At 41.7% G+C, this 23,605-nt stretch overlaps 1 protein-coding gene across 1 annotated transcript in view; it reads left to right on the top strand.

Annotated features, from left to right (window-relative positions):
- The window catches only part of SERGEF (secretion regulating guanine nucleotide exchange factor), a 248,069-nt gene that overhangs the window by 132,773 nt on the left and 91,691 nt on the right, over positions 1-23,605 (top strand). The window contains exon 11 of the mRNA XM_072621407.1: positions 18,636-18,668. Within this exon, the coding sequence (XP_072477508.1) occupies positions 18,636-18,668 (33 nt within the window). The remainder of the gene's footprint in view (positions 1-18,635; positions 18,669-23,605) is intronic.

Raw genomic sequence — 23,605 nt, 5'->3', positions numbered from 1 at the left:
TGTCCCCCACCCCACCCCAGTTACTAGCACTGTCTACTAGCACTATTACTAGCACTCTCCCCTCCCCTCCCTCTCCTTTCTCTCTCTCCCACCCCTTCCTGCTTTTCTTTCCCCTCCTCCCCTCCCTTGCTCTCTTTCTCTTCTTCTCTTTTCCCTCTCTCCTGCCTCTCTCCTTCTCTAACTGTCATTCCCCTTCTCCCCTGCCCTGTTTTCCTCTGCTCCCCTTCCTCTCCTTTCCCTCTCTCCCACCTCTCCCCTTCCCTACCTTTCCTTTCCCTTTGTGACAGTAAGCACCCCAAAATACACAGGGGAGCCTGGCATCACAGGTTCTTAGATCTACATTCACAAAAGGAAAGGCAGCTTTTGAGGGGTTAAGTAATCACTTTAATCAAACACATGCATCATTCCTTTAACCAAGCACATATATCATTCACCTAGTTCAGGGGAGTCAGCGCCCTGAACTTCAAAGAAAATACAGAGAAATCAAAAGATCAACAGACATGGCTTCCTCTGCCTGAATTCAACCGATAGTTGAACCCCAACTGTCTGACCATAGTTACCGGAAAGGGAAGCACTGACATCTGGGTTTTCAAAGCCAGAGGGTTCCTTAAAGTGGCTTCCCAGAGTCCTCATGTGGCCAAACATTTCAGTTAGTAAGCCCCAAAATAAAATCCTCCCCTCAGAGTCTTTATACACTTTTTAGAGCCAGAGGTCATCATATCCCTTGAGAAAAAGTGCCTCGTTAACAAAAATTCCTACAAATCTTCTCAGGTTGGATAATGGGTGGGAAAGATCCTCCTTAAACACGTTATTCAGAGGCACTTTTAGTAAAATATAAACAGCCAAAGATCCTAATTTGATTGCCATTACATGCCCTGCTCTCTTCTCCTCTTCTCCCTCTCCTTTCCCTGTCTCTCACCTCTCCCCTTCCCTACCTTTCCTTCCTCTCCTCTGCTCCCCTCCTCTCCTCTCTTACCTTATATTTATTTATATTTCTTATGTATGTGCGTGTTATACACTTCCCCTCAGAAGAATATAAGCTTCCTGAGTACAAACCTTGCTTTGTTTTTGTATTCCTGTCACTTAGTAGAGTCCCTTGTATATAGTTAGTAGTTTGGAAATGTTTGCTGAGTTGCATTGAATAAAACTCCCTTAGGATAATCAATCAGCAAGCATTTATTAAGTGCCTACTGTGTGCCAGACACTGTGCTAGGCATGAGGGATGCTGATAAAAAATGAGGCAGCTGCTCAGCCACTGCAGGCTCCTTCCCCCATTGGTGAGTTCTACTCAGAGCCTCCATTTTGCAAAAGGGCCCCAGTCCAACCTCCTCTGATTCTCCTGACTGAGCTGCCCACCCTCATGCTTTTCCCTGACTTTCAGGTCTTCTTTAATGGATTGTCTTTCCCAAATAGAATGGAAGTTCCTGGAGGGCAAGGACATTTTTTGCTTATATTTGTATCCATAGTAATCACCACAGTATTAAGTACCATATTAATCTCCACAGTATTAAGTATTTAAAAAATGCTTGCTGACTATTGGCTGAGATATTACCCTCATACTGATTTCATTTACATGAAGAAGGAAACTATACCCATGTCCTACAGTGTTTTGCCAAGTCACTAGGGCCATATATTATCCCTGGGTTCCACTCACTTTGGATTAAACGAAAGTTTAATTTGGTTTAATTTGGTTAATTTGCATTAAAACCATACAGCCTAGTAACCATGTGTTCTAAGTTAAGGGTCTAGATTGACCATGGTGTATTGTTAATGGCTGTAGGGTGACATGTGTGAGCCATGATGCTGTCAGTTTGCTTTCCAAAGAGGAAAGAAAGCTCTATGCTATTGTTACAGATCCTGACCTTGGTTTGGTGCACAGACACATAGACACACACACCAAGCACCAGGAGACAGTAGGCAAAGGGGGAAAGGGCACCCCTAGATATCATTTGGGAGCATCCCTTTTACCTGGGCAGGATGAGCCTGGATAGTGTTTTGCACAGGTCAGATGGTGTTTGAGGTTAGAGCCAGGATCTGAGCTGAGTCATGGCTATGGTAGAGAAGGATGTGCCCAAGTATCAATCAGATAGGGATCGATCCAAAAGGGGAACATGGCTTTTTATTTAGCTATCCTAGGAAGTCAGGCAGCCACACTAATTGGATCCTCCGTTTTCTCTTATAATTAGGGCTCTGTCCTAAGAAACATAGGCTGTCAGTTTGTGTCCAATACCCAGTCAATGTTCAGATACAGTTGTCATCATTCCTTGTGCTGTGTTTTTATGCTCGTGATGATATGGAAGCATGCTTCCAACGATAAGCTTTGATCTCTGTCACATCTTATCATCCCCCTTGACTTTTAGACCCACGGAAAACACAATTTTCTGATTCTGACTTTGCTTTGCTTATTAATTTTTTTTAAAAGCCTAGTCTGCTGAGTGGATAAAGTATAGCAAGCAGCTGCAGAGATCTGCCAGAGGATACTTTTGAGACTGAGTCTGGGTAAACCTGCCTTACTCCCTGAGTTCAGACAGAGAGCTAGACAGACAAATAGACAAAGTGTTTATAAGGACAATCTCATGGGTTTGAGTGGGGCCGGAATATGCATGGAGTCCTTGACCCTGGCAAGACAAGGCAAAAGCTGGTATATTAGAGCCAAGAGACTTCCCCAGCTCTCTCTACATGGTAGCTTAGTCTGAAGACCCTGAGAAGTGGTCAGCACAAGCCTGGCATTGGATTTTCAGAGCAGACATGAAGGAAGGCCCTTGACCTTTGTCCTGTATGCAGAATGTTATAGTTAAAAAGATTATTGGATATGGAAAGAGAACATATGGGTTCCAAATTCTGGCCGTGGCATTTATTAGTGATTGAGTCTCAGTTTTCTCATCTCCAAAATGGATATCTGCCCTATCAATCAGAGGAATGTGAGTTAGAACAAAGGGTCAGGAGTCAAGATCTGGGTTCAAATTATACTTCCAATGATTACTACCTGTGTGATCCTGGTGAAGGGGTTTAGACTATATAGTATCAGAAATCCTTTTTAGCTTTTCATCTATGATCCTTAAGAAGTATTTTATTAATTTTGAAGTGCTATCATAGTGAGACTTGTCATTGTAAATGCTGCTGCTAGTGTGTCTTTAGGATGGGAGAAGTAGGAAGACTTCAGGCTAGTTATTGAGCAGCCCTCTCTGCCCTGGCATCCCCTCATTACCCCTGGCAAGGCATCATTGGAGCAAATTGATTCCATGTTAACCAGAGGTCAAACTTCCAGCCATTGCTTTAGAGGGCATTTCTGACCTATAAACGGCCTGAGACTCAGGCTCATAGTTGGTTTTAAGATGCCTGAAGGCTCATCTTGAATTATGGCTCAATTCCTCAATCATGTAGTCCAGCATTCTCTGGAAGTTTGGGTGTCTGGGGATGCTTTCCTCAATTGTGTAATCCAGTGTTGTCTGAAGCTCAAGTGTCAGAGGATGCGGCATCTTGCATTTCCTGACGTTGCTGAACACTCACAGCACATAGTCAGTCCTAGATGGTGGCTGAAATGCACCTTGCTTAATGTTGTAATGTTCCAGGATAAATTCGATTCATCTCCACATCCTGCCTAGCCTGCCTGGCTAAAATAAGCACCCTTGATAGTCCTGAGTACGCAGCCCCCCAGGGCAGCCTCTGCCAAGGAGGACAGCTGCATATCCTGCCTAATCAGCCTCTGCATTGCAGGGGAGTTCATGGAAGGAGGGGCCTCTGGAGGACTGCATTGTTTAAAAGACAGAGGCCACTGGGACCCTTTTCTGTGAGTTTGGAGACTGAGTTTAAATTCATCTAAACAGAAGCATTCATCAAGAGCCTATGTAGCATTGCCCCAAGGGGGGATTCAATTCAACTGAATTTGACAATTGTATAATGATGATGGAGAGGCAACTGTAATGGATAAATAGCTGGCCTCTGAGCTAGGAAAACCTGAGGTCAAGTTATACATATAACACATTCTGGCTGTGTGACCCTGGCCAAGTCAGCTTCCCTGATCTTCCTTGCCAGCAATGGCCTTCCCCCTTGGACTTCATGTAGCCTTTTGTTCTGAAAGTTCCTACTGCATTCATCATGTATTATTTGGATTATGATTGTCTGTATCTTATCCTTCTACTAGAATAAGAGGCAATTATGATGTAGGGGAGTGAGTTCTGTCAGTGGGACCTGGAAGACCTGAATTTAAGTATGCCCTCTGTACTTGAGGGCTGCAAGTCATTTAACCTCATAAAGCCTTAGACAACCCTCACCTGGGAGGGGAACATGAATCCTAGAGGCCACATATGGCTAGGTCCTAGAGGCTGCAGGTTCCCTTGCTCTAAGACTATAAGTTGAAAAGAAGATGCCAAATTGCATTAGTAGAGAGAGTTTCCTCACCTAGGAAGAACATACCTCTATATCAGTGAGATTTTGAGAAGTTTGCTTGTATTGTTTCTTATATTATCTTGTTCATAGTTTTTTGACTTGGACTCTTCTTACATATCTATAATCCTTAAGTTTTCCCCTACACATCCTGTCTCTGAAATAAACATGTCCTCCTTGTATGGAGAGGATGTTTTCTTTTAATGTTATTGTTTTTTTGCATTTCTTCTTCCAGATTGACTTTCATTTTTGTGTATTTTTATTCCCATTCAATTATTCTCTCTTTCCTTTTATTGATGAGATTTACCATCTCAGATTCAAGATTTTGTATTCTGCCATTTTTTTCTGCTGTGCAGGTCATAATTTTTGCTTTCACAATTCATATTTCTCTTTGAAACCATTCAGGAACATCCTGCTATAGTTCCATGTACTCCTGGAAATCCACAGGGTCCTCTACCTTTTCAGGTGTTGATTCATTTTCCTTTGTCTTACACTATTTATTCATAGATGTCTGAACTCTTTTGCCTGATCTGGAGGCCACATTCCCTTCTTATTAATCTTCCCTGTTTGTTTATGTTCTTATATTCAAGGTCCTTAACTGAATTTTCTTCCTCCTGAGATTTTTTGGTAATTTTAATCTTTTTTCCCCTTTCTTCTCTTCCTCTTTCTCAGTGGCTCACTTTCTGACTCCCCCCCTTTAAGGTTAGTTTCTCTGGGGACTCAAAGACATCTCAGCCTCCTCCCACATTGAGCAACTCACATTTCATCAGCCTTGATCTCAACCCCAACTGACCTGGGGGCAGGGCAAGATAGAATTGTCCAGCTGGCTGCTGGACTCTTTGCCTTAGGCTTAGTGGAATACCACACCCACACCCACAAGTGTCCTGGTTCAGTTGTTCTTCAGTTCTCTGGCTGAGTTCGATGGCACAACAGAGCACTTCTGCCCTGCTGTCTTAGCTTGAGAAAGCTTTTGCTTTTTGGTTTTCCATGGCACTGGGAAAAGAAAGGAGGATAGAGTTGCATTCTGTTGTAAGCAGTGGATTTGCTTGCTTAGACCTGCTGCTAGGTTGTGATGGAGGAAGTGCTAGGAGAAAACATTAGAGGCTAGGGAATAGCCTTCTCTGCTGTTATTTCATTCATTTGCTACTTTGTTTAGGTTTTTGATGTCATCAACCATGGAGACAGCTGAAATTGCTTTATCTCTTGCATATAATTCCCATTTTGGAGAAATTTGAGAGGGCATGAGGATTAGAGAAAATGTTTTCTGTCTTGTTGGTCACATAACCTCATCTCTCTACCTATACTGATGCAATCACAGGTCCAGTCTTTATGCCTATGCTGATGATAAAAATAAAAGCTCACGTTTCTATAGTGCTCTGCAAAGCATTTAAAATACATTATCTCATTTGATCCTCACAACAACCCTATGAGATAGGTGCTATTATTACCCTTTTTATAGATGAATAAATTGAGGCTTAGAAAAGCTTGCCCAAGGTCACAGGGCCAGGAAGTATCAGAGGCAGGAACTTGAACCCAGGTCTTCCTGACTCTAAATCCAGCACACTTCCCACTAAGCTATAAATTAGATAACTAACCTTTTCCAACTCTATGGTTGGCACTGGGTGTACAAAGGTCAATACCCCACAGGTCTTGTTCACATGAAGCTTCAAATTATTCAATTTTAAGCTCCATGAGCTCAGAGACTGTCTTTCTTTTTCCTATTTTTATCCCTATTGCTTAGCACAGCCCATGGCACATAGTAGGTGCTTAATAAATAGCTATTGGATTAATTCAAATAGAATGGCATGCAAACAAGTAACTGTTATAAGGGTGAATGTGATCAATGCTGTGAGAGATGGGAGGAGGTTGTTGTGTTTGTTCTTCGTTTTCAAAGAGGACCATGACATCAAGATGATGACATGACTTAGAGTTGACTTTGATTGGAGTGAGGGAAGATTGTGCAAGTCACCAGCCTTATTTTCTTCTCCTGAGCCATCTGGGTCTAGTGGCCTGATATTCATCAGGATGACTGGAGATGGCCCAGGATATAAGGGGAGACCTTGGATCCTTTGAATGAATGGGTGTTACCTCACCCTGAGTGAGTACCTGCAAAGATCTTGGCCTAAAGGGCCCAAGGTCTCCCATTGAATCCTGGGTCATTTCCAGTCATCATCCAGACCTGTTGAATAATATGGTCACTGGATTCAGATGGCTCTGGAGGAGACCTGTACAGCCCTCCCTCACTCAAAACAAAGTCAAATGCAAGTCATGTCATCATTTCTGTGATGGCATGGTGTTCTTTGGCAACAAAGGACAAACACAAAATCACTCTGTGCTAGGTGGCTGGGGACTTGTTGTCCAATCTCTGAGCTCCAGAGTGATTTGGGCTTAAGGCTTGGTCTTTGAGCAAGAAATGTAGTCAGTAAACCCAGAGGAAAAAAGGAAACTTTTGGCCATGGAGTGTACTTTCCTCTGAGTAGAAAACCAGAGTAGAGGAGAGGAGAGGGGAGGGAAGGTCAGGGGAGGAGATGTAGGTATTTAGAAAATGCTCTCTTGGTGCTGATGGTTAGTTCCTCCCTGGCTGAAGCTGGCCATTGCTTCTGCAAGCTTCACTTCTAGGGGCAGGCACCAGGTGGCGCTGCCCATCAGGGAACTGAGAGCATGACCAGAGCTTTCTAGAGTCATAGGGAGCCAGGCAGGGAGGTGTGGGTTAACTTTTCCAAAGGGCTGGTAGGGTTTGTTACTGATCCAAAGCTCAGGCCTAGAGGGATAATGAAAGTTCTTAGTGTAAATCTTGCTGTTGTTAACAAACCCAGCCCAGGAGTCTTCAAGTAGGGCTTGGAGATAGAAGAATGAGCTATGACCCAGCTCCTGTTTCCTTACCCAGGGAAAGCCACGAGGTAAAGAGCTCTCCTGCTGTTTGACTTTACAATAAGTAGGCAACGTTCTCTTGGACCAGCTCCATCCAGAATTCGAGAGAATCTTAGAATCACCTTTTTAACAAACTCATTTCAGATCATTTATTAAACACCCTTAGCCCCTGAGGGCAGATAAAAAGTTGAGAGAAGAAAGAGTCCCTCACTTTATATTCTAGTTGAGAATTAAGGCACAAAATAAAAAGGCACAAGACAGGCTTTTACATAAGTGTAACAGAATGGGGCAGGGAAAAGATGCTCCATGGGCAAAGCTATTGTAGCCAGGGCCATCAGGGAAGGCTTGTTGGAGGAAGGGACATTGGAGTTGGGCTTTCTAGAAAGGAAGAGCCATTGTGCAAGTAGGTTCCAGCCATAGAAAGCAACATAAACAAAGCCATGAGATTAAAAAAAAGTGAAAGAGGGTAGCCTAGTTTGGCTAGAGTGTAGGGTCCATGGAGGAGAAAGTCTTGAGATAAAGTTGGAATGGTATGAGATTATGGAAGGCCTTAAATGGCTTCTTTCCCCATCTCACTCCTCTTTCTGATTTTCCCTTTTTTCTACTGATGACCTGTCCTGGAAGTAGCTGTTGTAGCTTTGAGCTTGGGAGAGAAATTTGGGCATTCCCACTAGGAGGAGAGTCAGAAACCCTTAAGTCCTCTTAAGGACTTGCCTCTAGGCTGCCCTAGTGGGCTCAGCATCTGCCTTGCTTTGAGATAACTCTGGAAAAGGAATTCTTCACAGATTTCCTAGGACAATTGGGTTCATTAGGAAGTCATCAATTATTGAGAGTCCACTTTTACAAGACAAAGTAATGGATGATATGAAAAGGTACAAGATCCCTGGCCTCTTGGAACTGACAGTTTAACTTAATATTGGAAGGGAGGTATGAGACAAGGAAACCTGAGCAGAAAATTAACATGAGTCATCATATGTTAAGTATATCTGGAAGAAGGTAAGGGTGAGAGGCTTTAAGACTATGAAAAGATTGATGGAGTAAGGGATACTTGACCTGGAGAGGAGAATACTTGGCAAAGGAAGGTGTGATCACATGATAGTGTCTTCAAGTATTTGAAAGACTATCTAAGACAGTTTGAAAGACTATTCAAGACTATTTCAAGTATTTGAAAGAGGTACCCTGTTACAGTTAATAAAGAGCCCACCTTGGAATCAGGATCAAGTCCTGCCTCTGAAGTGCCTGGAAACTAGAAGGCACTTAATGTTTATTGACTATTGATTTTGTGGTCCTAGTCAAGTCATTTAACATTTCCATGTTTTAGGCCAAATATCAAACAGAGAACCTGAACCAGATTAAAATGTGATTGGGAAATATTTGTTTAAATAAATAAAAGTACAGTAGAACATAGATAATATTAATTTGTGGTTTTTTAAGTCACTATGCAGCCACAGAAAACAGGGTTTAATGGTCCCCATTTTCTGTCTGAGTTTGATCACTATTCTAGGCTTATAAATTAGCAGAGCAGTGGCTGATCTGCATTGATGAAGGGTGTTTCTTCACCAGGTTTCATCAATACTACAAAGAAATCACATTTAGATAAAAAAACAAACAAATCTCAAATCAAAGCCATGAACAAAAGAGATTAAATTTATAGTGCTTGACTCCATAGGACTGAGCTAGGGGAGGAAGGTAGTAAGGGTGCAGACAGAGGCTTGATGTAAGTGAAAACTTCATGACAGTTAAAGTGAGGCCCAAAGTTCAATAGGTTGCTTCCAAAAGATAACTGATTCCCCATCTTTGGGAGTGTGAGTTAATTAAAGAAGGGATTCTTAGTTAAATTAAAGTGTGATTAGATGGTGGTTGAGAGTCCTTCAGTTCCTGATTCTATAGGACATGGAGACCATTTAAGGTGGAGGAAGCAGTGTCAGGAATGACAGAGAGATTGGATTGGGAAGCCTATATTCCAGAGAGCCTGAGTAGGTCAGCTTACCCAGAGCTGAGGTCACTTAAAGAAAAGTAGTTTGACAACAATGCTAGAAAGGTGGGGCTTTCATTGTTCAAGGCCTTAAATGATAGGCTGAAAAACTTAACATTTATCCTATAGGTAGGGAGAAGAGTTTCTGGTATTAGATTTAATTCAGTTCAATAGTCATTTAGTGAGCGTGTGTGTGTGTGTGTGTGTGTGTGTGTGTGTGTGTGTGTGTGTTTGTGTGTATGTATGTATGTATGTTGGGTTCCATGGTAGTTAGGTGGCACAGGGGTTGGATCACCAGGCCTGAATTCAGGAAGCCCTGAGTTCAAATAAAGCCTCAGATACTAGCTGTGTGACCCTGGACAAGTCATGTAACTTCTCTTTGCCTTAAATGTAAAATGGGAGTAACAACAGTAATTATCTCCCAGGGTTGTTGTGAGGATCAAATGAGATCATTGTAAGGCACTTTATACAGTACCTAGCACATAGTAGGCATTTAATAAATGCTTATTCCCTCCTTCCTATGCTAGTTTCTGAGGATGCAAAAAAAAAACTACTCTAGAATGCTCTAGATCTTGGATGGTATATACGGAATGAACCAAAGGCAGAGAAAGTAGAATAAGGACAGAGGCTATTTCAGTAACCCCAGGTTGGAATTAATAAGGACCTGCTCTAGGGTGGTGTCAGTGGAAATAGAGAGGACCGAAGTGAGATAAAGACAAAGTAGAAGCAGCAGACCTTGGTAACTGAGCGTCAGAGACCAGGAGAGGGAAGAGTCCAAATGCCTATGACTCAGGTTCCAGCCTGGGTGATGGAGAGGGCGTTGGTGCCATTAATAAAACCAAGGAAGTCGGGGGAGGAGCTGGCCTTGGTGGAGGAGGGAAAGATGATGAGCTTGGTTTTAGACATGCTGAACAGAGGTCCTGGTTGGACACAGATGAAGTTCCATTTCTATCGATTTGTAAGTCTTTAATGAGCACCTCCAATGTGCTTAATGAAAAGAGACATTAGATTTTTGCAGAGAGGTTAATTTTCTTCCAAAGTCAACATTGATGTTAAGTGCAGATGATAGAAGATCTCATGAGAGTTTGCTCATTTCACTCCACAGATCCCTGGAGACTGGGGGGTTCAGGGAGGGAGGGGACTCACTCCATCAGGGCCTAACTGGAGAGTTGCCAGATCCTTGAAGTCCTGACATATCAAAATGTGAATGGTGGAAGAGGGGAGGTTATCTCAAAAAACCAAAAAAGACAAGGAACAAATGATTTTTTCCCAACCTGGTCAGTGCTTAATACAGTGTCTGGCACATAGTAGGCACTTAATATATGCTCACTGGCTTGCATCCTGAGAGCTGGATGGCATGTTCTCTCCCCACTGGCAGGACGACTTCTTTTGCATGCAAAATTCTCTTAATCTCTCCGTGTTGGTTTTCTGATTTGGGTTGGGTATTCTAATTGCCATCCTGAATCTTAAAAAGATGAAAATTGGATTTGGGCAGTGGCCCAGCCAAAGCTGCATGTGGCAGGCACCCCTTTCCCCCTGTCTCTGGGTTCTTCTTCAGCCTTCCTGGCCCCACTTTGTGAATAAATTCCCTTCTCTGGGCCAGTCAGCCAGCCAGCCAGCCAGCCAACCGGCCACCCACTCTGCGAGCTGGTTTCAGAGAATGGACAACTCGTCCTGTAGCTATGAGGAATCAGACAGAGAGGCTGCATGATTTTATGTGGAGGTTCTCTGCTGCAAAGAGTTGTCCTAGGAGCAGTACCTTGCTCCCCTCCCCCCTCCAAGGCTGACAGCTGGGGTTTCCGTTGTTTTTCTGTTCACCTTTGAAGTCCCTTCCCTCCAAGTGCTGGACTCCTTGGAGATCTGGGACACACTGGCTGAAGTAGTCACCTCCTCCCCTCCTGTATTCCGTCCCCCTCCCAAAATTATGGTGTCAGCATGCTTTAGCCACACAGAATTTGCTATAAATTTTTCTCCCATAAAGCTATCACATGCTTTCCCATGTGTAGCTCTTGTTGCTATGGCATCAGCCTTTATACCTCGGAATCATTGGCACAAAGCACAGGCCAATACGGAGCTGCTTACACCCTGGTGCTGGTGCCGTGTAGGGAGGGCCCTGAGTATAGAACAGGGACCATGAAGCAGTGCTGGGGCTGGGGCTGGGGCCAACAGGGGCTTCCACTTATCCACATGGATGGAAGGTAAAAGAAGTAGCATTCTTTCTTCCAGGGCTCATTTTGGCCTTATGCCCCCAGCAGCTGTTTGTTTTCCCCTTCCTTTCCCCTCCCCAATCTTTATACAGTCTCAAAGCCAGTGTTTAAATTTTTAAATTCTCTACCTTTCCTTGCTCCTGCTATTCCCTCTCCTTGGGCATCGTTAGGTCAGGGGTCACACAGTGCTCGCCTCTAAGGCATCCCCTTTATCAGGAAGGAGTTGGCCATCCTGGGTTGCTCATCAAAGCTCCTCTGCCGACTCCTCATGCACTGGGGCTCCTTGGAGAGAGAGCTGGTTCTCAGTGGCCATCTGTGTCTAGCTGCAGCTGCTTTGTGTAACCAAGGTCCCCTTTGTAATTAGGAATGAGCTACCAGACCTTGATTAGGCTGGACATATGCTTTCTTTTCTTGGTGTTTGTGACTGGGAAAGGTTAAAACTGCTAGGAAGCAAAGAGCCCTCTATGGAGAGCGAGCCGCAGCAGATGGCTGACAAACCAGCATTCTGCTAATCAAGCAGGGCTTCTTAACTTGAGATTCATGAAGAGATCTTGAGGGGGTCCGTGAACTTCGCTGGGTAAAATTACTTCCCTTCTTTTTTCACTAACCTCTAACTGAAATTTAGCATTTTCTTCAATTATTAAAAAAAAATTATTCTGAGAAAAGATCTGTGGGTTTTCCCAGTTTGCCAAAGGGGTCCACAACATAAAAAAAGATGAAGAACCCCAGCGACTAACTGGTGTCTTCCTCTTTGAGACTAATCATAATAGAATTAATAATTGCTAACATTTATATAGTATCTATTATCTGCTAGGCTCTGTGCCAGGTGACTTACATATATTATCTCATTTGATCCTCACAATAACCCTGAGAGGTCTCAAGTACTATTATTATCCCTATTTTACAGATGGGTAAACCGAGACAGACAGCGAGCAAGTGACTTGCCCAGGTTTACACAGATAGTAAGTGTCTGAGGCCAGATTTGAATTTAAATCTCCCTGGCTGTAGGCCCAGAGCTCTATTCACTAAACCACCTAGCTTTATATATGCTACGTAAAGTGGTATGTCTACTTATATGTAATACATATATCTATGCATTATATACATAATACACACATATATATACATATATGTAATACAAATATCTAGGTATGTGTAATACAACCTATACTTGTATATAGGTTGTATATACCTCGTTATTTTCACATTGTCTTTCCCAGTATAACGTAAATTCCTTCAGGACAGGGACTGTTTTTTGCCTTGCTTTGTATCACCTGCACTTGGCCCAGTGCCTGTGATCTCCCCAGTAAAGGCTTAATACGTGCTCATTGAAGGAGCGGGCAAGTTTGCCTGCACAGCCCTTCAGTTAGCTACTGCTTTCCCAGGGCGAGGGGACCAGAGGAGATAGAAACACAGAAGCATCAATAACAGCTCTGACCAAGAACTTAGTCTCTGGGATTTTATGGTGTGTGGTTTAGGAGCCTTGACCTCTATACCAAGTCACAAGAAATAAAAAATAACTGGTCCTGTGGACAAAGTCTATCTGTCCTCATCTCTCTCACTTAATTCAGGAAGGAATCTGTTGTTGGATTCCCAGATCAGCAGATCAACTGCTTGTTTAAAGAGAGGAGTTACAGGCTGCAGCCCCAGCTTGGCAGCGTAAGGGTGCTCAAAATGATGCTTCCACAGGTTCCGAAAGCAGGGACCAGTGGCCTGACCTTACCATGACTGACCTGTCAAGAAATTCAGTGACTGACCACCTTCTCTGGACCAGGCCCTCTGCTAGGTATTGGCATGGGGGATACAGAGATGGAGAAGACACAGCTGGTCCCTGCCCTGCTAGAGCGTCCAGTCTAGTTGGGAAAATCACTGGATTGTAGGTTCAGAACTGGAAGGAACCTCTAACCTCATCTAGTTCCCCTCATCTGAGTCTTAGAAAGGTGAAGTGATTTGCCCATGACCACACAGTTAGTAAGTAGCTGAGAGGTAGGACTTGAATTCAGATCTTCCTGACTTGAAGTTCAGCCTACCACCCATGAAGCGGTGTTGGCATTAATAGTGACAATCTTAATAGTTCACGTGTATGTACTGCTTGAAGGTTTGCAAAGCATTTCATTTATCATCTCATTTCAGCCTCACCACAACCCTATGAGGTGGGCGCTGCTATTATCTTCATTTTACAAATGGGGAAACTAAGACTCAGAAGGTTGAAGTGACTTGACCATGGTCACACAGCTAGTGTCACATCAGAATTAGAATATGAATCCAGAGCTTTCCTGATACCCAGGCTAGCAATCTTGCCATGGCACCTCAGTACCTGTCAAGGAAGAAGACAAATATATGCAAAAAGTGAAGCAATATAAGCAATATGACCAGGTAATATGTGAGTAAATTTCCAATGATTGTATCTCCAGGAAGTGAGATCAGAGAGAGAATTCCCTGTGGGCTGGAGTGGGTTGGGGGGACTTTCTGGAGCAAGAGTGACTTGATCCATGCAGTTAGAGCTGGGAAGGAAATGAATACAGAGAGAGTGGGGGATGGAAGTGATTCCACAGAGCCCGGCAATTAGCTATCTAAATGGAGATGAATGTTCAGTCCTTTAAATTTGGGTGGGAAACAAGAGATCTGGATTCTAGCCCTGGTTTTGTCGTTAGCTTACTGAGATGCCTTGGCAAGCTTCATTCTCTCTGCGAGGCAGTTTCCACCCCTGTAAAATGAGAAGGGTCACTAAGGGCCTTCTAGCTGTAAGATTCCATAGGGTTGAAACAAAAGTAGTTAATGATCCATGGTTGGCCTTCCTTAGTATAATACCCACAGTTGTGTCTTTAAAAGGCAACAGAAGAGAAAGAGATTTTAAATTTCTACTTACATTGTATAAAGTCGCTTATACTCAGTGTTTTGGAAGGGAAGGAAGGAACGTTATTAAAATGGTGACTTCCCTACCTACTGCAATATTATTTAATTCAAGCCTCTGAATGTGACAGGAGACAGGAGTACTCCCTACTCTAATCCAGAACAATGCTAAAAACATTTATTAGTTCAAAGCACTGGGGACCAAAGACAATACAGGAAATAGGACCAGTCTTCAAGGGGATTACATTCAATTGGAGCTGGAGGTACAGAGACAAAATGAAAAGCGAAACAGAAAGAAGATCCCTGCCTCCAGGTTTACCATCTATTAGCATAGCACAATATAGTGTCTGAATATGTGAATAAAGGCATGATGATTTAAGAAGGAGAGAGCACTAACAAGCAGGGAAAGGAAAGGAGGCTTCCTGCAGCTGTGCCTTGAAGAAAGGTAGACATTCTTAGATGTGGAGGTGAGGAGGGAAAGCCTGATCCATAGAGGTAGGTGCTTAATAAATGCTCAGGGTTTATTTGATTGATTGAGTGCACTTCCACTGTAGGGGGCAACTTTTGAAAGGAACAGTGGTGAGAGGTGGAATTCTGAGTTTGGGGACCTTCAAGCAGAACTGTTTGGTTGGAATCCAGAGTGTCTGAGAAGAGAGAAACCTGGAAAGATAGGCTACAGCCTTCTGTGGAGGGCTTTATATGCCAAGCTGAAGAGTTTGTATTTTAGCCTAGAGGTGCTGGGGCACTAGGCACTGGGCACTGGACACTGTAGGTCCTAAGAGAGGGACATGCTAATACTCTCTATTCGCTGAGCATCAAGTGAATAGATGATAGATAGATATATGGATACAAGTATATGTAGATAGATGGATAGAAAGAAAAATAGGTAGGTAGATAGAGAGATAGATGGAGAGAAAGAAAATAGATAGATGGATATATAGGTAAATGGATAGATACATACATATGTAGGCAGATAGATGGATAGATAGAGAACGAAAGATAGGTAGAAAGATAGATACATAATATATAGGTAGAATGATAGAAACAAAGGAAGAAAAAGATGGATGATATATATGTAGGTAGATAGATAAGGAGATACATACAAACCTACCTACATACATACATAGATGAATGGATGTAAAGGTAGATAGACAGATATATAGATACATGTGTGTATAATGTAGATGGATAGATAGGACAGAGAAAAAGAAAGGTAGGCAGAAAGATATGTACATACATACATAGATAGATAGATTGATAGAAAGAAAGAAAAAGATGATATATATGTGGTAGGTGAATAGATAGAAACATTCATACATAGTATGTAGGTAGATGGATAGAAAGAAAGAAAAACATGGATAATACATATGTAGGTAGATACACAGATACATAGGTAGATGAATGGCTGCATAGATAGATACATTAATTAAGTACTTACTACGTACCAGATATTGTGCTAGGTCCTGAGAATACAAATATAAGCAAAAAAACGACATAAAGGGGAGCTAGAAAGGGGCAGGATACCAGGCTGCTGACCAGGAGATGGAAAAGTCTGGAAACTGATCAGAGCTGGGAAAGAAGTGACCATAACTTGCATACTTTGTGAAATGGTGGTCCAAGCAAGGGACTCATCAATTAGAAGAGTGGGCCTCAGGGTGGAGACATCTCTAGGCTGGGAAGCCTACTGGTGAGGTGATAGAGAGATCTAGAGACTAAGGACCAGCACTTGGAGAATGCATGCCCTTTCTCCTCATGGCCTGTGTTTTAGTACCTATGACAGCTATCTTTGGCGGCTCCCTAGATTTCCCCAGTACAGTGAGAAAAAAGGACGCTATCTCAAGTGGAGTATCCAGATATGGTAGACTATTCTCCTACATATCACCCACCGGTAGTAGACTCCACTTACTTCCAAGGACAAGAAACCCAGAGTCAGACAATAATCTCCTTCAGTAACTTGACTACTTTCTGGGGCTCTTCCAAATAATCCAGGTGCTCTCTTCACTATCATTAGCTTTATCTGCCCCTAGCCTCCCCTCCTCACACAGTGTTCCTGTTGAGTCAGAAGTGGGTCTCCCTGGGTCCTGGTGGGCTGAAGGAGTTTAAAAGCATCAGCCTGATGTTGAGATTTTGTTCAGGCCTTGAGTATGAGTTGAGGACATTTGCACATTCCCCTTTACCATCTTTCTCTGGGTAAGTTGAGACCAGCTGAAGCATATCTGCTTTCTTCAGATTGGCAAGCCTGTGCTTGGCAGTAGAGAAAAAAGGCTCATGAGATGGGCTTCTGGGGTCAATAACTCCTCTTAATTAGCACCCAGGGGGTTCCTTGTTGCCGCTGAGTTTCTGGTCATTTCTTCTTATTGCCTCTTAGGAGGAATTAAATTTGCCCCAAATGGAAACTGCAAGGCAGAGAAGAGCTCCCATCTACAACTCAGACACTTTGACCCAGTTGTAGATTCAGAGTTCTAAGCATTTCCAAAATATTATGAGTAGTTAAATAGGGTCTGCATAATGAGAGACTGGCTGTTCTGATGAATAATAATAATGCTAATTACTCCTATTTCCCTAGTGCTTTCCTCAATAACCTTGTGAGGTAGATAGAAGAAGTGTTCTTACCCCCATTTTTCAGAGAGGGAAACTGAGACTTGGGTGAAAGGATTTGCCCAAGATATACACTTAAAATGAGTCCAACTTCCCTGATTTTGAGGCCATTTTTCCATTATACTACATTGCTTCTCCTTGGGGCTAACATCGATGGAATAGAAAATGCATTGGTAGCATTCAGTGGCACCAGCCCACAACAGGTCTGTGTTTATGTCTGACTCTCACATCCCTGAGAGTAAAAGATAGTCTTAAGATGTTACAAGCTCTATGTACAGCCCTTTTCACCATTTTCCCCCATAGTAGCTTGGAATCTATAAACTGAGTTGTTTTTATCTTTTTAAGACATTCTTTTTGATAATGAACAGCAGAACTGTGACTAGGGAGGGCAATTGGAGCTTTTATTGCACGATGTCAAAATATAGAGGGTCCTGACAGCACTTGTATTCTTAAACAGGTAGAAACAAGTGATCTTAGCTAGCAACAATAATTAGTTAAAATAGGATGCAATTATTCCCTCACTGTGCTAGTGATGGCCTCCTCATCAGTAGGCTCATGGCATGGCATGGTCTTTGCCCACAAGGGAGATGATCAAGGGATTCCATCTCCCCTTCACAGTATCTTTTTTTCCCAAGATCTGCAGTCTCTTTCTTCTAACTCCAAGCTTAGAGGAATATCAAATATTATGCATAGTTTCCTCAGTCTTTGTGTGTTTTATATTATGTTCGTTATATTATTTGTATCATTTATTATATTATTATATGTAATTATGTTATATTTATAATATATTATATTTATATCTTTATTCTTTTATTGCTTATCAAGCATTATTTTTCTCCCTCCCACTTCACCCTCTCCTCCCCAATAAAAGAAAAACAAAACCCTCATAACAAACATATATACATATACATATATATGAATATATATGCATATATATATAGTCAAGCAAAACAATTCTCCTAGGAGCCAAGTCCAAAAATTCATGTCTTGTTCTATGTATTACTCCATAACCTATCTATCAGGAGGTGGATAGGTAGCATTCTTCATCATTACTTTCTGGAATCATGGTTGATCACTGTGCTGATCAGAGTTCTTAAGTCTTTAAAAATGATTCATTTTAACACTGTTGTTATAGTAGAAATTATTCTCCTGTATTTTCCTGTTTCTGCTCACTGTACTCTGCATTAGTTCATACATGTTTCCCAAATTTCTTTGCAACTGATTCATAACTTCTTAGCGCACAATAATATTCCACTATATTTGTATGTCACAGTGTTCAGCTGTTCTTCGGTTGATGTACATCTCCATAGTTTGCTGTTCTTTACTATAAAAGGAACTGATATATGTATAAAATAACAGACTTTTCCCCTCTTCCATTGATCTTGATATAGGTCTAGTAGATGTATTGCTGGGTCAAGGCATATGACCACTTTAGTAAGTCTTTAGGAAGAGTTCCAAATTGCTTTCCAGAATAGCTGGACCAGTTCTGGCTTATGGAGAGCCAGAAACAACTGAAAAACGTTTTAACAACAAGTTGTTAATGATTTGCAGCATTTTTTCGTATAACTATAGAGAGCTTAGCTTTCTTCCCTTGAAAACTGTCTGTTCATATCCTTTGACCATTTATCAACTGGGGACTTGCTCTTTTTTTTAAAAAAATGAATCAATTCCTTATAAATCATGGAAATGGGTTTCTGTGCATTTTTTTCTCTTCCTGGTCTCATGTATTTTTTTTTCTTTTCCAGGTGGCATGTGGTTCTGAACATAACCTTGCTGTGGTAGGTGAGTTAATTTTCTTTAGAGCATGTGAGACATTCTCTACCCCTGTCATTCACTTGGCATGTCTGGAGAAAAAAATCTGAGTAACTAAAGTGATTTTGGAATGAGAGGTTCTGGATTAAGGAATTTTCCCATATAATAGTGAGCAATCAGAAACCCCTCTTGGCTTAAACCTTGGTTCAAAATATTCCTAAAATATTTGAGACCATTCTCCTATTTTAGGAAATTGAACCAAGTGAAAAAGCTCAAGTTTTTATTCGGTGACTAAGTATCTATGGTTCTCTTGGATCATGTTGGGGAGTGGGGATATGGAGAAATACAATCCCTGTCTTTCAGTACTTGAGAGGGTGGTCTTGGGGAAGAAGAATCAATTGTTTTCAGCTTGGCCCTGGTGAACAGAGCTAGGAGCAAAATGGATAGAAATTGTAGAGGCAGATCTTGGTTAGATGTAAGGAGACCTTAATATTTAGAAATCTCTCAAAGTAGGATGGATAGGTTATCTAAAGAGGCAAAATTCTCATCTCAGGAGGTCTATAGGTGAAGACCTAATAATAACTTAAGGATCTTAGGATAATAGCCTAAGAAGGATGGGGTAGAAAGGGTCCTTAGGTTTCCCTAGGTGACCATCTGAGGTTCTTTAAAGGCCCAGGAAGCTGTCATCCTGGGAAGAGCATTCCTCTATGTCCTGAAATGTAGATATGGGTGATTGAGGGGATTTGGACTGAGTCTGAAAGCATTTCTTTAAATAAATCCTCCTTCTTATCCTCTGTAAAATGAGGATAATAATATCATCTGGTTCATAGGGTCGTTGTGACTATAGACTTTTTAAACCTCAAAGCATAATAGGAATGTATTGGGAATTTTTATTATTGTACACTGATTGATTTGGGGCTGAGAGAGAACAGAGGTAAAGCATTTCAATTTCTTCTCTCCAGTGCTAATTAATAGGACAGAAGGATGATGTTTGGCATCCCTTCCTCATTACTAATTGGATAGCTACATGCCTGTTTTGGATCTGGATATTAGATTTTAAAGAGTATTTGTCTTTCAGTTTGAAAAACAAGTCTGATGGTTTGATAAGGTATCTACCCCTTTTCTCTGAGTAAAGTTCCCCAACTCCTCATATACTCCAGGCTATGTCTGTCAGAAGAGAAAGGGTAGCATTTTAGCATCCAATGCCTGTCCATCTCTGGTCTCACTGGGAAAGTCTTGCCAAATACGACATTCTGGAGATATCATTTATGTGCTGTGGTGATCTAACACTGCAATTTAATTCAAACAACATTTGTTAAACACCTACTATGTGTCAGGCGCTGTACTAGGTGTTGAGGATACAATGACAAAACTATAATTGTCTTTCCCTCCAGGAGTTTAAATTGTGTTGGGGGGAGGGGTACAGAAAAATGAATGAATGAATAAATGATATGTATTAAAGAAATGAAGAGTAATGGGGCAGTAGAGACAATTGAGGAGGGCAGTAAGACCAAAAGAAGCCTCAAGTAGAAGGGATACTTGAACTGAATCTTGAAGAAAGCCAGGGATTCAAGAAGTAGAAGTGAGGGGGGAGGGCATTCCAGAGAGGGGAGGGACAGTGTGCATCAAAACATTGAGGGAAGGGATGGATTGTTAATATGGGAAACATTGGGTAAGACAAAAACAACCTGGGTGGAAGGTAGAGCTCAAGGAGAGGAGTAATATGAAACCAGTTGAGGAAGAGAGGTTGGAGACAGATCTGCTTGTGAGAGACTTCCCTGGGTGCTTGTGGAGATCCTATGAGCTGCTGAAATCTGTGCAGCATCTCTCATGTGCCCAGGAGGGGGAATGTAACTTTGGACACTTGTAGATGATGACACACCCCTAGAGCTGCTTAGTCAAGAGCACACAAGCTCTGGTACTAGTTTCTACCAAGCTGGAAAGGTCTCAAATATGGGCCCAGCAACAGACTGTAATTCTATTGTCTGAGCAGCATCCTAAGTTTGAAGAGGTTTGTCATCAAAGAATCGACCACCAAGAAATGGTTGTTGTGGGCTACTGTTTAACGAATATTTGTTGAGTGGACCACAGGCTTCTGCTCCCCCCGAAAGGTTCTCTGGAGTGAGGAGATGGAGAAACTTTTTAATTGGGGTCCATCACCACAGCTCAAGGACTCTTCATAGTGCTTTTCAGAGGCTGCACATTTGACCTCTTCTTCCTTGAGAGTTGGGAACATGAAGAGTTAGAGATGCAAGCTAAGAGTCAAAATTAAGACTTTGGAAACAGGAGGGAATGTGCTGATGTTCTGTGTCGGTAATACTGGAAATATGGTTGCCTCTAGCTTGTTTTATTTAAGCTTCCAAGTTGCATTAGTGTCAAGTTAGCTCCAAGTTTTGATCTCCATGTATGTTTGGGAATCCAGAAGTGCTTGTGTTCTCTCCTACATTTCCCCCTCAAAAGTTAGGTTTTATTAGGTCATGGTCTTGCAATAATAGCAGTAATATTTATTAAGATAGCTGATATTTCTATAACACATTTTGCAAATTCCCTTACATACACTATCTCAAATGAGCCTCACAACAAATTTGTGATTTTGATGCTATGAATGTCTCTCTCTCTCTCTAGCTATTAATTAATCTGTTTATTATTGGACTGAACCTTTTGATTTCATTTCCAATGCTGATTGGCAACTACATTTTCCCCTGTGGCCTTCTCACCCCAGAACATTGCTCCACAATGCCAGCCCCTTTTTTCCATTGATGAGTTTCTCCCCCAGGACCTCTTTTGGCGAGAGGCTCTGGATGCTCAGCCTTCATCCCCTTCCTGGTTCTGCTTCTGACTTTTCTAGGTTTCAACACCATGCCTCCACATCAGCACCTTCTCTTCCCTGCCACCTTTTCAGTTCTTTTTTTTTTGGTATTGTCTTTCCCCACTAGAGTATAAGCAACTTGAGGGCAAGGATTGTCTTTCTTTTTGATGGCATTTATATCCCCTGTGCTTGGCACAATGCCTAGTATTAAGGGCTTAATGAATGAATGCTTCTGTGTTGCCTCTGTTATTTATAGTTTATAAGATTAGGCAATTGATTGGATATGTAGAGAAAGTGATGGTGATGAATGGAGGATAATAATACTGAGGCTCTGAGCTTTGGTGTCTGGACAGTGATGGTTCCATAAACAGTAATAAACAGCTGTAGAGGTGTGGTCATCTACAAGTGTCCAAAGTTCCATTCTCTCTATTGAGGCACATGAGAGATGCTGCATGGATTTCAGCAGTTCATAGGGTCTCCACAAGGGGAGGGGAGGATTAGGCGGAAAAGATATTTGTATTTTAATAGAGACCTTAAGACCCCACAGGAATGAACCTTTAGTGGCAGGATTTTAGGCACTATGATAGATTTGTGGAAGAGTCTTTTTTAACAAGGAAATCTTAGTATCACTCAAATTGTATCAGTTCTATTGTAAGGATGGCCTTTGTATATGTGAAGGCCATCAGTTATGCTTTCAAGGATCTGGATTTAAAACTGTCTATGGAGTTATATGAAATTTTATGTCCTTAAAAATTCGGTTATTTAGATAATGTGAGCCACAAATTCTTACTGAACTTTTTAAAAAAAGTTTTACTTATACTTTAAAAAAAATTTGGAATCACTATTCCTTCCCAATAGTTGTTCTGCACCTCTAACTCTCTCTTTTAATGAAGAGAATAATATCAGCCATGTCTGACAGCGGATACAACATCCTATGTCCATAGTCCACCACTTGTCTATTAAGAAGAGGGAAATGTTTCATTATCAGTCCTCTGGATTCAGGGTCACTAGGTCAATCAAAATTCTGAGAACTTTTACTGTAGCTTTCTTTTATTTTCCTGTGGTCATTATTTATATTTTTCTCTTGGTTTGGTTTTCTTCATTTCCACAATATAACAAGCCCCCATCCTTTTTTATTGTCTTTACCTTTCCTTGCCAGTTCTTGCTAAGTGTATAGCATCATACTATCTTTTAAAATATTTGTACTATTCCATTGCCTACTCTTGCTATCAGCCTCTTTGTAGATGTTTATAAAAAAATCAAACTAGGTTAATGAGTTCCTTATGTCTGACAGGACATGATCTCTTTCCACACATGCCCCTTTCCTCCTCGTCAGGATTGCTTTTCACTGTGTCTTTAGTCATTCCTCAGAGCATTCATGGGCAGACTCCCCCAGTAGAATTTTAATTCATAGAATACTCTGTGTTCTTTCTCTGAATCCTTGAAATCTGCTTTCTAAAAATCTAGGCAGTATGTCAGACTATTTTCAGCTATCATTGGATCATAAATCATAGAACTTCAAGAGACTTTAGAGGCTATCTATCCCAAACCCCTCATTTTATAGATAAGGAAACTGAGGTTTAGAGAGATTAAGTGTCTTGTCTAAGATTACATAACCAATAAGTAACTGAGATGGGATTTGATCCCAAATCTTCATGGTTCAAAGACCTTTGCTTTACTCATTCACTCTGCCACAATTCTTCCTCTCCTTTCCTCTCAGATTCTACGATGGTGCCTTTCCCCGCAAAGTTGCTGTTATTTCTCCTTCAGCTGCCAGTTTCTCTTTGTTGGTGAAAGTCAGGTTCAGAATAGCAGTTTTTCTCATTGGTTCACCCACCTTCCAAATGATGAATTACCATAAAGGCAAGCCAAGAAATTATTGACTGCTTTGCTTTTGGCAGAGAGGGAGGGAGTAAGAGAAGATTGCAGGTAACTGAAGTCCTTTAATCCCTATTGTACCATGCCTCTGTGCCAGGCTTGAGATCCTTTCCCTGAACTCCTCATCTGTTTCCTCCTTCTGTCCAGATGGTCTGTAGTGTACTCTGATAACAACATCACTTTTCTTTCTGTCTCTGTTGATCTTCACTCAAATTCTTATCCTCATGTTCCTCCCAACCTCCTTGTCTTTTTTTCTCATTTAGCCTTGTTTCCCTG

The sequence above is a fragment of the Notamacropus eugenii genome, chromosome 6, assembly GCF_028372415.1.
Source record: "Notamacropus eugenii isolate mMacEug1 chromosome 6, mMacEug1.pri_v2, whole genome shotgun sequence".
Lineage (NCBI taxonomy): Eukaryota > Metazoa > Chordata > Mammalia > Diprotodontia > Macropodidae > Notamacropus > Notamacropus eugenii.
This window is presented reverse-complemented; position numbering and strand designations above follow the sequence as displayed.